Source organism: Macaca nemestrina, chromosome 15, assembly GCF_043159975.1.
Source record: "Macaca nemestrina isolate mMacNem1 chromosome 15, mMacNem.hap1, whole genome shotgun sequence".
In the NCBI taxonomy this organism is placed as follows: Eukaryota; Metazoa; Chordata; class Mammalia; order Primates; family Cercopithecidae; genus Macaca; species Macaca nemestrina.
In genome coordinates, this window is record NC_092139.1 from 113410928 (window position 1) to 113423119 (window position 12192).

A 12192-nucleotide genomic window follows, 5' to 3' on the forward strand; every position below is an offset into this window, starting at 1 on the left:
AGTTCAAGGAGAGAAGTGTTTCCTGTGGCCCCAGGAAAGGGGCCTCCGTAGGTGTCTTCTGCAGCAACTGAGCAGCTCCATAACCTGGGCAGCTCAGTGTCTGGAGTTCTGAATGAACATGTGGCTCCCTGCTGGTCTGGCTCAATCCAAGGGTGAAAAGTAGGGCACTGTGAATCTACAGTGAGAACAAAAGGAGAAAATTCATATGGTCTGAATCATTTGGCATTTATAGAATCTCTTAAATTGTTCAATGTGGCAACTTTACTTCTAACATTAAAAGAGATTTGCTGTTTCTTTAGGGGATTTATGGAATGAGGAAGTTGGCTTGCATTTAGGTGCCATGTTGCACAAAAAATTCTTATCTTCAGAGCTCTGGAATGATAGCCAGTGCAGGCAGTACTCCTGGCATGAGAAGCACGCAGAGACTGAGATGCCCAGAGGGAACAGCCACAGGTTCATCTTTCTCCCTGGGCATACATTCTTGGTGGAAGAACGTGCACACTTTATATTCTCCCTCCCTCCTTTCTCTCCCATCTATGTAGTTGACTGTGTAGAAGTTTGGTGTGTATGTTGTCAGCCTCACTGTGTCTACAGAGTAGATAGTATCCTTGTCCTACAGGAATATTGTTTCTTATAACTGAACTTGGGTACATATTGGGTGACAGAGGACCGGACTATATTCTCTGTCTGGAACATCAAATAAAGATACTGTGTTCTTCTGGTTAAGGGCAAATCCATAAGCATGAATAGTCCCTGGAACTGGGATTTGGGTTGTCATGGGTAATGGAAGTCCTTAGGCCAGAGTGCTTCCGTTGGCTTTGTGGTTCTGCCAGTTTTTGGCTGAATGATTTGGGCAAGTTACCATCTCTACTTCACTTACCTTATCTGTACCTGGAGAGGACAGTGTTGGCTTCATAAGGCTATTGCAAAGACTGAGATAATACATGAAAAGGGACAAGAACAGTGTCTGCTGCATAGTAAGTGCTCAACATGTGTAGATCTTTTATTTGGTGTTGTAAATTAAGGAGCTAGAACAGATAAGCCTAGCCTACCTCCCCACAATGGTAGATAAAAACAGTTTTCTGAACAGGACATTTGGAAATCATAATCTTTTTTTCTGGTTTGTGATAATTTTATCCTTTTTCAGAGAAACAGCACCCAGGACTATCTTCCAAAGAGTTCTGGATATCCTGAAGAAATCCTCTCATGCCGTTGAGCTTGCCTGCAGAGATCCATCCCAAGTGGAAAACCTGGCTTCCAGTCTGCAGTTAATAACAGAATGCTTCAGGTGTCTTCGCAATGCTTGCATAGAGTGTTCTGTGAACCAGAATTCAATCAGGTAGTTACACACGTACCTTGGATTCTGTTTCTTTGTCTATGTGCATGCTGGTTCTGTCATTTGGTTTATCTGTTAGAAGTTGTTTGGGGCTGGGCGAGGTGGCTCATGCCTGTAATCCCAGCAATTTCGGAGGCTGAGGCAGGAGGATTGCTTGAGTCCAGGAGTTCAAGACCAGCCTGGGCAACATGGCGAGACCCTGTCTCTACAAATAAATACAAAAAGTTAGCTGGACGTGATGGTGAGCACCTGTAATCCCAGCTACTCAGGAGGCTGAGGTGGGAGGATTGCTTGGGCCGGGGAGAGGCAGAGGTTGCAGTAAGCTGAGATGATGCCGTTGCTCCAGACTGGGCCACGTTGTGAGACCCTGTCTCAGGAAAAAAAAAATTGGCATGGTAGTATCACCCACTTTTACTGAAGGATTGCCCTTTACATCTGCGGGGAGAGGCCCTCTACAGGCCTTGCCATTGGAGTCTCTCTGACTAGTGTATAAAATAATAGAATGTGTTTAACATCAGGGGTTAGATTTCTTGTTGGTTTTTATCACATGTTTTGAGGTATTTGGTTCTTCATAGTGTTTTGAAGCTGATTTTGAGTCTTTGTTCCTAGATTTTACCTGCATAAGTTTATATGTAGTTCTTGACCTCAGGTTGTAAATGTTTTAATTACTTTTAATTATGTTACTTTTATGTTTGAACAAGAAGCATATTTTGTAAATTTACAAGATGACCTGTCTTTCCTAAAGATCGTGTAAAGTTCCAAGCTCTGTTTCCACCTATTTTATGATGTGCACATTTTTAAAAGTAGTTAAAACATGAGCAGGTGAGCTGTCCAGTGCGCTTTGCTTTTACATGTTACTGTCTTCTCCCGGAACCCAGGATCTTTCTTCTTTGATTTTGTGGAACTTGCTTTTTATTAAAAATTTTTACTTGAAGTCGGAAGCCACAAACAGGATGCTCACTTTCTTTCCTGGACTTGGATGTAGACAGAGCCTCCAGGCTTCCCTGTCACCGCTGTGATGGGTGAGCTTGGGCTGGTCCAGAAGCCATTTGAGGGACTCCCTTCGGTTAGACACATATACCCGAGGCTTTGATATGATTAATGAGATTTTTAAGATCAAAAGAGAGAGGGTAAAAAGTAAGTCGTGTAACTTCAATACTAAACCAAACCTGCCATCCATTTGCAGATAAATGGATAGAAACAATAATAATCTTGATAATAACAGTCAGCATTCTAAAACGTAACTAGTTATATGCTAGAAGCATCTGGCCAGAAGGCTAGTTTCTTTTGTCCTTTTCCAGTTAGGAGGTGCTGTAGTGTGATGGGGAAGGAAAGGAGAGCCTTAGAACTGACTTTTGACTGTGGCTGGCAGATATACTTTGTGCTTGGCTAACCCGGTGGGGAAAGGAGCGAGCATTTGTTGAGCCTGCCTTCGGCGTTGGGCTTTGTCCCAAGTGCTTTGCTTGTAGTATCTTCTTTAATTCTTAGAACAAACTCAAGAAATTTTTCCATTTTTACAAAAGAAGAAACTGTAACTTGGAGAGGTTAAATAACTTGTCTGAGAGTCACTCGTTAAGTGAGAGAGGCTGGGAACATTCTCTCCATATCTAGACATCTGACTGTAAAGCTTAAGCTCAAAAGCAGTCTGCCCTTACACTCAAAAGCAGTTTGGGCCGGGCGCAGTGGCTCATGCCTGTAATCCCAGCACTTTGGGAGGCTGAGGTGGGCAGATCACCTGAAGTCAGGAGTTCGAGACCAGCCTGGCCAGCATGGTGAAACTCCGTCTCTACTAAAAATAAAAAATTAGCTGGGTGTGGTGGCACACATCTGTAGTCCCAGCTACTCTGGAGGCTGAGGCAGGAGAATTGCTTGAACCAGGAAAGTGGAGGTTGCAGTGAGCCAAGATTGTACCACTGCACTTTAGCCTGGGCAACAGAGTGAGACTCTGTCTCAAAAAAAAAAAAAAAAAATGCAGTCTACCCTTGCTGTCCTGAGCCTTACACACTGGTCCTGTTGTGGCTGACTGCTCTGTCCTGACCCTGGACAGGTGAATTGGTCTTCCTGAGTATCAGTTTTCTCCTCTGTAAAACTGGGTAAGCAATGTCTTCCAGACAGGCTGGTTATGGGGTGTAAATGAGATTACTTATGTAAATGCCTAATGCAGATTGCATGCTCAGTAAACTTTAAATGTTTCTTCCTCTGCCTCAGGAACGAATGTACAAGTTTATGTTAATACTTTCTTTCAAAGCAGTCAATTTTTATTTTCTTTTTTGAGTAATATATGCAAACTATAAAAATTCAAACATTACAAAAATAAATACTATGACAAGTAAGTTATCGGTGGTCTTTTGGTAGGGCCAGCAAAGCAAGGGCTGTGCTGTTTGTGATAAGATCTTTTTATTGCATGCAACTTATGGTTGGGCTGAAATGAAAAGGAACATTTAAGGGTGTTAATTTTTCTGCCTCTTCCCTTCTCCGATTGTGTTATTATTCACTGTTGATTTTTAAAGGAAAATTTCAACCATTTAGGGCAGCAGTTTTCAGAAAAGAATTTTCTAGTTAGAAATACAATAAAGATTCTAGTAAAGACTGTGGCCAAGCTTAACTAAGGCCAGTATTTCTGAGCCAGTCAAGATGCAGATTGCAACTAGTACATATTTTTCTGATGTTTTATTTTAAGTCGCTAAAGAAAGAGTTAATTAAAAGGTGTGATGCTATTAAGGCCTAGATCTTTTTACATCTTTTGCACTTTGTGTGGACTGGGACTGCTTTTGCCAAGAATGCATGGCATGGGGTATAATACAATAAAGCAAAGAATCTGAGTCATGGGAAACTTCAGGAAGTGCTCAAAGAAAACTGTTGAAAGCAGTTGGCTCTGCATATAAATATAACCCCTACTGCTAGGGTTGCTATACTTTTCCTGTAAAGAGCCAGATAATAAATTTAGGTTTTGTAATCTCTGTCAGATTTCTCAGCTCTCCCATTATAGTGCAAAAACAGCCATAGACAATATATGAATGAATGAACATGTCTAATTTTGTCTTTTTTTAAAAACCTGATACAGGAACTTGGATACGATTGGTGTTGCTGTTGATTTGATTCTTCTGTTTCGTGAACTGCGAGTGGAACAGGAAGCTCTGTTGACAGGTAGCATGCAATATAATTCATGGGTTATTTATATCTTTATAAAGGGTTCAAAACCAGTACTTTGAGTATTAACATCATTCATTGAAACGCATGTTCTGTATTTCATGAGATAGGGAAACTTTAATAGTGAAATATTAAATAATTATAAAATTGTAGCAACTTCCCTTCCTGAATGGCTGAATTTTGTTCCTTTCACATTTGTATGTTGAAGTCTGTCTGTTCCAGTTGCTATAACAAAATGCCTTAGGCTGGGTAGTTTATAAACAACAGAAATGTATTGCTTACAGTTCTGGAGGCTGGAAAGTCCAAGATTAAGCAGACTGGGTGTTTTGCGAGGGCTGCTCTTGTCCTCGTAGATGGTGCCTCTTGCTTTGTTCTCCTATGGTGGAAGGTGGAAGGCAGAAGGCGCAAACAAGCTCCCTGGGCCCCTTTTATAAGGGCACTAATCCCATTCACGAGGGCTCCACCATCATGACCTGGTCACTTCCCAAAGGCTCCATCTTATACTGGCATGTTGGGGATTAGATTTCAGCATAGGAATTTTGGAGGGGCACAGATATTCAGATCACAGCATGGTCCTAACCCCCAGTACCCAGAATGTGACTGAATTTGGAGATAGGATCTTTAAAGAGGTAATTAAGGTAGTTAAGGTCAAATGGGGGTATATGACTGGTGTCCTCATAGGAAGAGGAAATTAGGACATGGCCATGCACAGAGTAAAGACCATGTGAAGACACAGGGAGAAGATGACCATCTACAGGCCAAGGAGAGAGACCTCAGAAGATATCAGCCCTGTTGACACACCTCTAACCACAGAACTGTGTAAAAATAAATGTCTGTTGTTTAAGCCGCCCAGTCTGTGGTAAGACTAATAGACCATCTTTTAATATTTATGAACGTGACAGGCCCTGGTCTAGTTTTGGGTGTGATTCAAACAGTGACAAAAACAGACAAAAAAATCTCTGCCCTTAGAGAGCTCACATTCTGTTGAGGGGAGCCACATGTTAAGTGTCTAAGCCAAATGTCTAGTGTGATGAAAATGGAACTTAGCTCTGATTGTTAATGGTTGTTGACGTGGGATTAAGAGAAACACCAAGCTTCTTTCGACTCATTAGTAGAATGGTTTTGGTCTTTGTTTTTCTAGCATCAACACCTTTCCATTGGACAGTGGTTATTATCTTAACATAATGTTAAAAAAAACATAGATTTTTAATATATGATCTCTTTGTCCCAGGAATTGAAATACTTTATGGGTAAACCTAAATTATTTGATAAGAAAATCTTAATGTAGGCTGGGTGCTGTAGCTTATGCCTGTAAACCTAGCACTTGGAGATGCCGAGGTGGACAGATTGCTTGAGCTCAGGGGTTCAAGACCAGCCTGGGCAACATGGTGAAACCCCATTTCTAAAAAAATACAAAGACTGGGTGCAATGGCTCATGCCTGTAATCCCAGCACTTTGGGAGGCTGAGGTGGGTGGATCACTTGAGGTCAGGAGTTCAAGACCAGCCTGGCCAACATGGTGAAACCCCATCTCTACTAAAAATACAAAAATTATCTGGGCGTGATGGAGCATACTTGTAATCCCAGCTACTTGGGAGGCTAAGGCAGGAGAATCGCTTGAACCCAGGAGGTGGAGGTTGCAGTGAGCCGAGATCATGCCATTGCACTCCAGCCTGGGTGACAAGAGCAAAATTCTGTCTCAAAAAAACAAAAAAAGAAAAAAAGAAAAAATAATTGGGCATGGTGGTACACACCTATAGTCCCAGCTACTTGGAGGCTGAGGTAGGAAGATCGCTTGAGCCTCGGAGGTGGAAGTTGTAGTGAGCTGAGATCATGCCACTGCACTTCCAGCCTGGGTGACAGAGCAAGACCCTGTCTCAAAAACAGAAAAACAAAAAAACAAAAAAAAACACCCTAGAAAATTTTAATGTAAATTTCCAGGTGGATAAGTTAGATGTGCTAGATTATAGGTTAAATTTTATTGTTGTTGTAATAATGTCTTTACCTTATAATTCAATGGCTATCCTTTAAATGAGAAATCTCCAGTTGCATTTAAAATATAATTTGATTTACAAAAATTGTTTTATATACAGCTTTAATGCCTGTACTTCGCATATAACATGAGGCATTTTTTTTTTTTTTTTTTTTTTTTTTTGAGACGGAGTCTTAACTCTCTTGCCCAGGCTGGAATGCAGTGGTGCAATGTTAGCTCACTGCAACTGCCGCTTTCCCCCGGGGTTCAAGCGATTCTCCTGCCTTAGCCACCTGAGTAGCTGAGATTACAGGCACCTGCCATAGTGCCCGGGTAATTTTTTGTGTTTTTTTAGTAGAGATGGGGTTTCGCCATTTTGGCCAGGCTGGTCTTGAACTCCTGACCATGTAATCCACACGCCTCGGCCTCCTAAAGTGCTGAGATTACAGGTGTGAACTATCGCACCTGGCCACATGAGGCATATTTCTATTGATGTTAATATGTGTGCTTCTCTTGGTAGATAGACAAGAACTAGAGGTGACGGTCTTATTTCACAGGTGAAATAGGCTAAATTAGCATGTTAGAGCCACTGCCTGGCTTGGTTTAATTTCTGTGATTTCCTAGTGTTTTCATTTTAAACTCAATTTGCTAAAAATTCTTAGATCTTGCTATTTGATTTTGAACTATTCCTTTAGGAAATGGTAATTAAAAATTAATTACTTTCTTTGAGAATTTACACACAAAGTGCATTGCCACGTTTTTTTGAGCATTAGTAGTTTCTAAAATAGTCTCAAGAAATTGAAAGGATGTAGGATTTAGTTGTGAAATGTTTTTACGATATTGTATATTTAAAGATACTTCTGTAGCTCCATTTTATAATAAAATGGGAGCATCAGTACTCAAAATTAGGGAATTATAAATTAGCAGTAAAGTCCGTGTTTCACTGTGTCACTTGGGAAGGCAGCTGTTTTGAGGTCTCTATGTGGTATAGTAATTGAGAAAGAGAGTTCAGAATGTACTGTGTTTCATAATTGACAATCCTGATGGGGCGGGCAGTGTGGCGCTCCAGAGCTGCAGTGCTGTGGTGGGCAGAAGGAGGTTTCTCTTTTAATGATATACCCTAAATAAAGAAGCAAAGGGGAAGTGCCGTACAAATGCTGTGATTAAATAACTATTAGAGTGGAGCCAGCCCCTCCACCATGTGCTGGATTTCATCACCACTTGCCCACGCAGAAGCTTTTCTCCTGAAATTATCCCCTTGCTCTCAGGCAGTCTCTGTTTTTTTCCTCTTTACTCCATCATTTTCATCAGCATATAATATGCTCTCCCATTTTTCATTTAAAAAATCTTCTTTTGACTCCATGTCCCCCTCAGTCCAGTATCTCGTTTTTCTGCTGTATCCCAAATGTGCCATAAAAGATGTGTTTAGTTTTTACAATATATGGTAAAAGATTATTTCATTCTTCACAAGATTTTCACTGAAGCAGGTAGATGACCTAAGAAAAAATTTAACGGAGCAGATACCTGAAACTACTTTTTTTTTTTTTTTGAGACGGAGTCGTGCTCTGTCACCCAGGCTGGAGTGCGGTGGCGCAATCTCGGCTCACTGCAAGCTCTGCCTCCCAGGTTCACGCCATTCTCCTGCCTCAGCCTCCTGAGTAGCTGGGACTACAGGCGCCCGCCACCATGCCCTGTTAAATTTTTGTAATTTTAGTAGAGACGGGGTTTCACCGTGTTATCCAGGATGGTCTCGATGTCCTGACCTCGTGATCCACCCGCCTTGGCCTCCCAAAGTGCTGGGATTGCAGACATGAGCCACCGCGCCCGGCTACCTGAAACTACTTTTATGAACCAGTTTGTCATTGAGGAGTAAATTGGTTATTTGGTTATTAGCTTGGCTATTTACTCATATTCCTAGTCTGAGAGGGTAGATTCTTAAAGACCTATTACCTGTTAGCTGTATTAAGAGTTGTTCTTAATTTAGGTAGTTGCATTTATATGAGTTTAATTATTTTTTATTGATCTGAGATTCACATATTGTTAACCATTTTAAAGTGAACAATCGAGTGGCATTTAGTACATTGACAGTATTGTGCAACTACCATCTCTACCTAATTAAATTGTTTTTGTTTTTGAGATGGAGTTTCGCTCTTGTTGCCCATGCTGGAGTGCAATGGCACAATCTCGCCTCACTGCAGTCTCCGCCTCCCAGCTTCAAGTGATTCTCCTGCCTCAGCCTCCTGAGTAGTTGGGATTACAGGCGCCCACCACCACGCCTGGCTAATTTTTGTATTTTTAGTAGAGACAGGGTTTCACCACGTTGGCCAGGCTGGTCTCGAACTCCTGACCTCAGGCGTTCCACCCACCTCGGCCTCCGAAAGTGCTGGAATTACAGGCATGAGCCACTGCGCCCAGCCTGAAAATCACCCCAAAAGGATACCCTGTTTTCACTGAGTAGTTGCTCTCTTTCTGCCTCCCCATAGCCCCTGGCAACCACTCTTTTGCATTCTGTCTCTGTAGATTTACCTACTCTGGATATTTCATATAAATGGAATCATAGAATTAATATGTGACCTTTGGTGTCTGACTCCTTTCACTGAGCATAATGTTTTTAAGGTTCATCCACCTTGTAGTGTGTATCATGACTTCGTTCCTTTTTATGGTGGAATGATACTCTGTTGTGTTGATGCATCATATTTTGTTTATCCATTCATCGTTTGTTGGACATTTAGGTTGTTTCCACCTTTTGGCTATCGTGAGTAATGCTGTTGTGAACATGCTGGTACATGCATTTGTTTATCTGTTTTTAATTCTTTTGGGTGTACATCTAGGAATAGAATTGCTGGGTCATATGGTAACTCTGTGCTTAACATTTAAGAGCTGTCAGACTTTTCCATAGCAGCTGAATCATATTACTTTTTGCCGACACCGTATGAATGTTCCCGTTCCTTGCATCCTTGCTGACTCTTTATTTCTGTGTTGTAGTCATCCTGGTGGATGTGAAGTGGGGGTACTTCATTGTGGTTTCGATTTGCATTTCCTAAATGATCACGTACTTACTGGCCATTTGTAAATCTTTGGAGAAATGTCTATATGAGTCCTTTGTCCAGTTTTTAATTGATCTGTTTGTGTCTATTTCTTGTAGAGTTGTAAAGGTTTTCTATATGTTGTAGATACTTGGGATGATATTGAATCTATAGATCAGTTTGGTAAGAATTGCCATCTTAACACTATTGAGTTTTCAAGTTCATGAATATAGAACATCTCTCCATTTATTCAGGTCTTATTTAATTTTTCAGTTGTGTTCCTATTTAGTAGATGGCTTGTGTTTAGCCACAGATATTATTGGAAGGATATTATTGAGGCAAGAAGGAAAATGGAAAGGAAGTAATATTTCTCATCACCTTGAAAATGGCAGGTAGTGAAATGACTGAATTTTAGTTGGAATTCAACAATGAAATTTGGATTCAGCAGTGAAACTTAGAAAAAATTTTATGGTGTGTTAGTTCAAACCTAATACAAATAATCTTTTAAATAAAAGTATTCTGGCTCCTAACAAAGCGCCTGTACTCTTTTGACTCTTTTTCTGTGAGAACTTTATCTAGGTAGATTTTTTAGCAGGGTATGTGTGCCAGTTTTTTGTTACCACACTTGAGGTAAGAACCGTAATTACATTGTCAAAATAATATTTAGAGTATTATTTTCAGGGAATAATTGCAGTGGTGTGACGAATATATTATGCTCATCAAATTTTATGTAAACATAAGCATGAGTTACTTTAATTGAGTTATTGGTGTTGTTTTTGGCCTTTATTCTTTCTTAATCTGTAAAAATAATGTTGGGATTTTTGAGGGTCTTCATAACATTTGCAGTATTTACATAAAGATCAGTTGATAAGCTGTTTGGTAAAGTAAACTGTCATTTGTACCTGTCTGGAGTTTTCTTTTCTTGTGTCTGGGACATCTTTAAGCCTTTTCCTTTTCAGAATTGTGTTCTGATCCCGAGCGTTAATCTTAGGTGCCTGATGAGTTGTTGGGTCAGTTGGTTGTCAGATCAACCTATACTGTTGGCTTTTTGCATGTTAAGTTTTACACAGATTTGAGTGTTAATATTCCAAAATATTCAGTAGAAATCTTTTTTTTTTTTTTTTTTTTTTTTTTTTTGAGATGGAGTCTCTGGGTCTGTCTCCCAGGCTGGATGCAGTGGCTTGATCTCGGCTCACTGGAACCTCTGCCTCCTAGGTTCAAGCAGTTCTCCCTGCCTCAGCCTCCTGAGTCGCTGGGATTACAGGCACCTGCCACCACGCCCAGCTAATTTTTGTATTTTTAGTAGCGACGGGGTTTCACCATGTTGCTCAGGCTGGTCTCTAACTCCTGACCTCAGGTGATCCGCTCCCCCCTCCGCACCCCGTCTTCCCAAAGTGCTGGGATTACAGATATGAGCCTCTGCACCCAGGCAATAAGTTAATCAATTTTGTATGTAGAGTATATTGTTTTGATAAGGCATATTAATTTTTTTTTTTTTTTTTTTTTTGAGACAGAGTCTCACTCTGTCTCCCAGGCTGGAGTGCAAGTGGCATGGTCTCGGCCCACTGCAACCTCTGCCTCCCAGGTTCAAGCAATTCTCATGCCTCAGCCTCCTGAGTAATTTTTTGTACTTTTAGTAGAGATGGGGTTTCAGCATATTGGCCAGGCTGGTCTCCAACTCCTGGCCTCAAGTGATCCACCTGCCTTGGCCTCCCAAAGTACTGGGATTGCAGGCGTGAGCCACCGCGCCCAGCCATGGCATATTCATGTTATTCCCAAAGTGACCTTGTGGAGGGAGACCTTAATTTTTACAAGAAGCAAGCAGAAACTTTCTGTTTAATAACATGGAGAATATTTCTTAAGATGTATTTATTTATTATGTTTAATCATTTATTTATTTATTTTAAACTTTTATATATTCTTAGCTTTTCGCTGTGGCCTGCAGTTTTTAGGCAACATTGCCTCACGGAATGAAGATTCCCAGTCTATTGTTTGGGTACATGCTTTTCCAGAACTGTTTTTGTGAGTATATTGATAAGAATGTTTCTAACTTGTGAGAAGATTGTGGTTATATTTTTCCATTTTATATAAAGTTCGAAAAGTAACCCTCTGTAATAGAGTTCAGGATAGTAGTTGTTCTTGGTGGGTGGGTGCCAGCTGGGAGAGGGCACTAGGGAAACACCTGGGTCCTGGAAGTGTTCGTCTATATCTTGACCTTAGTGGTGGTTACATGGATGTGTACATATCCAAACTTTGTTCATTGAGCTGTATGTACACTTAAGATTTGTGCCCTTGCTTGTATATCAGTTTACTTTTACGAAAATGAAATTCGTGGATAAAGTAAGTAATATTGTTACGGACACTGAAATTTATAAGAAACACAATTAAAATAAAACATCAAAATATGGGCAGTGAATTAAAATTCTTTATGTAATGAATACTGATATGTTCAGCACAATGCTGTATGTTTTGGAAGGTAAGAAGATGATGTGGGTAAACAATCAGTTTATCCATGTAAGAAATGGGTAACCAGTCCGTTTATCAGTGTAAGAAGTGGGTAACCATTCCATTTATCTGGATTGGATCCTGGTACTTTTTCTGGTGATTCTACTTCTTAAAAACCAGCTCTGTACATAAGAAATTGAGCATTGAGGTAAAAGGTGAGCAGGCAATAGAGTCAATATACCGTATGAAAGGCACAGTCTGGGA

The 12192-nt window shown here is 40.6% G+C and overlaps 1 protein-coding gene across 1 annotated transcript in view; it reads left to right on the forward strand.

Annotated features, from left to right (window-relative positions):
* Nucleotides 1-12192, forward strand: part of LOC105464280 (ataxin 10) — a 175562-nt gene that overhangs the window by 17513 nt on the left and 145857 nt on the right. The window contains exons 2-4 of the mRNA XM_071080744.1: nucleotides 1148-1339; nucleotides 4401-4483; nucleotides 11409-11505. Of these exons, the coding sequence (XP_070936845.1) occupies nucleotides 1148-1339; nucleotides 4401-4483; nucleotides 11409-11505 (372 nt within the window). The remainder of the gene's footprint in view (nucleotides 1-1147; nucleotides 1340-4400; nucleotides 4484-11408; nucleotides 11506-12192) is intronic.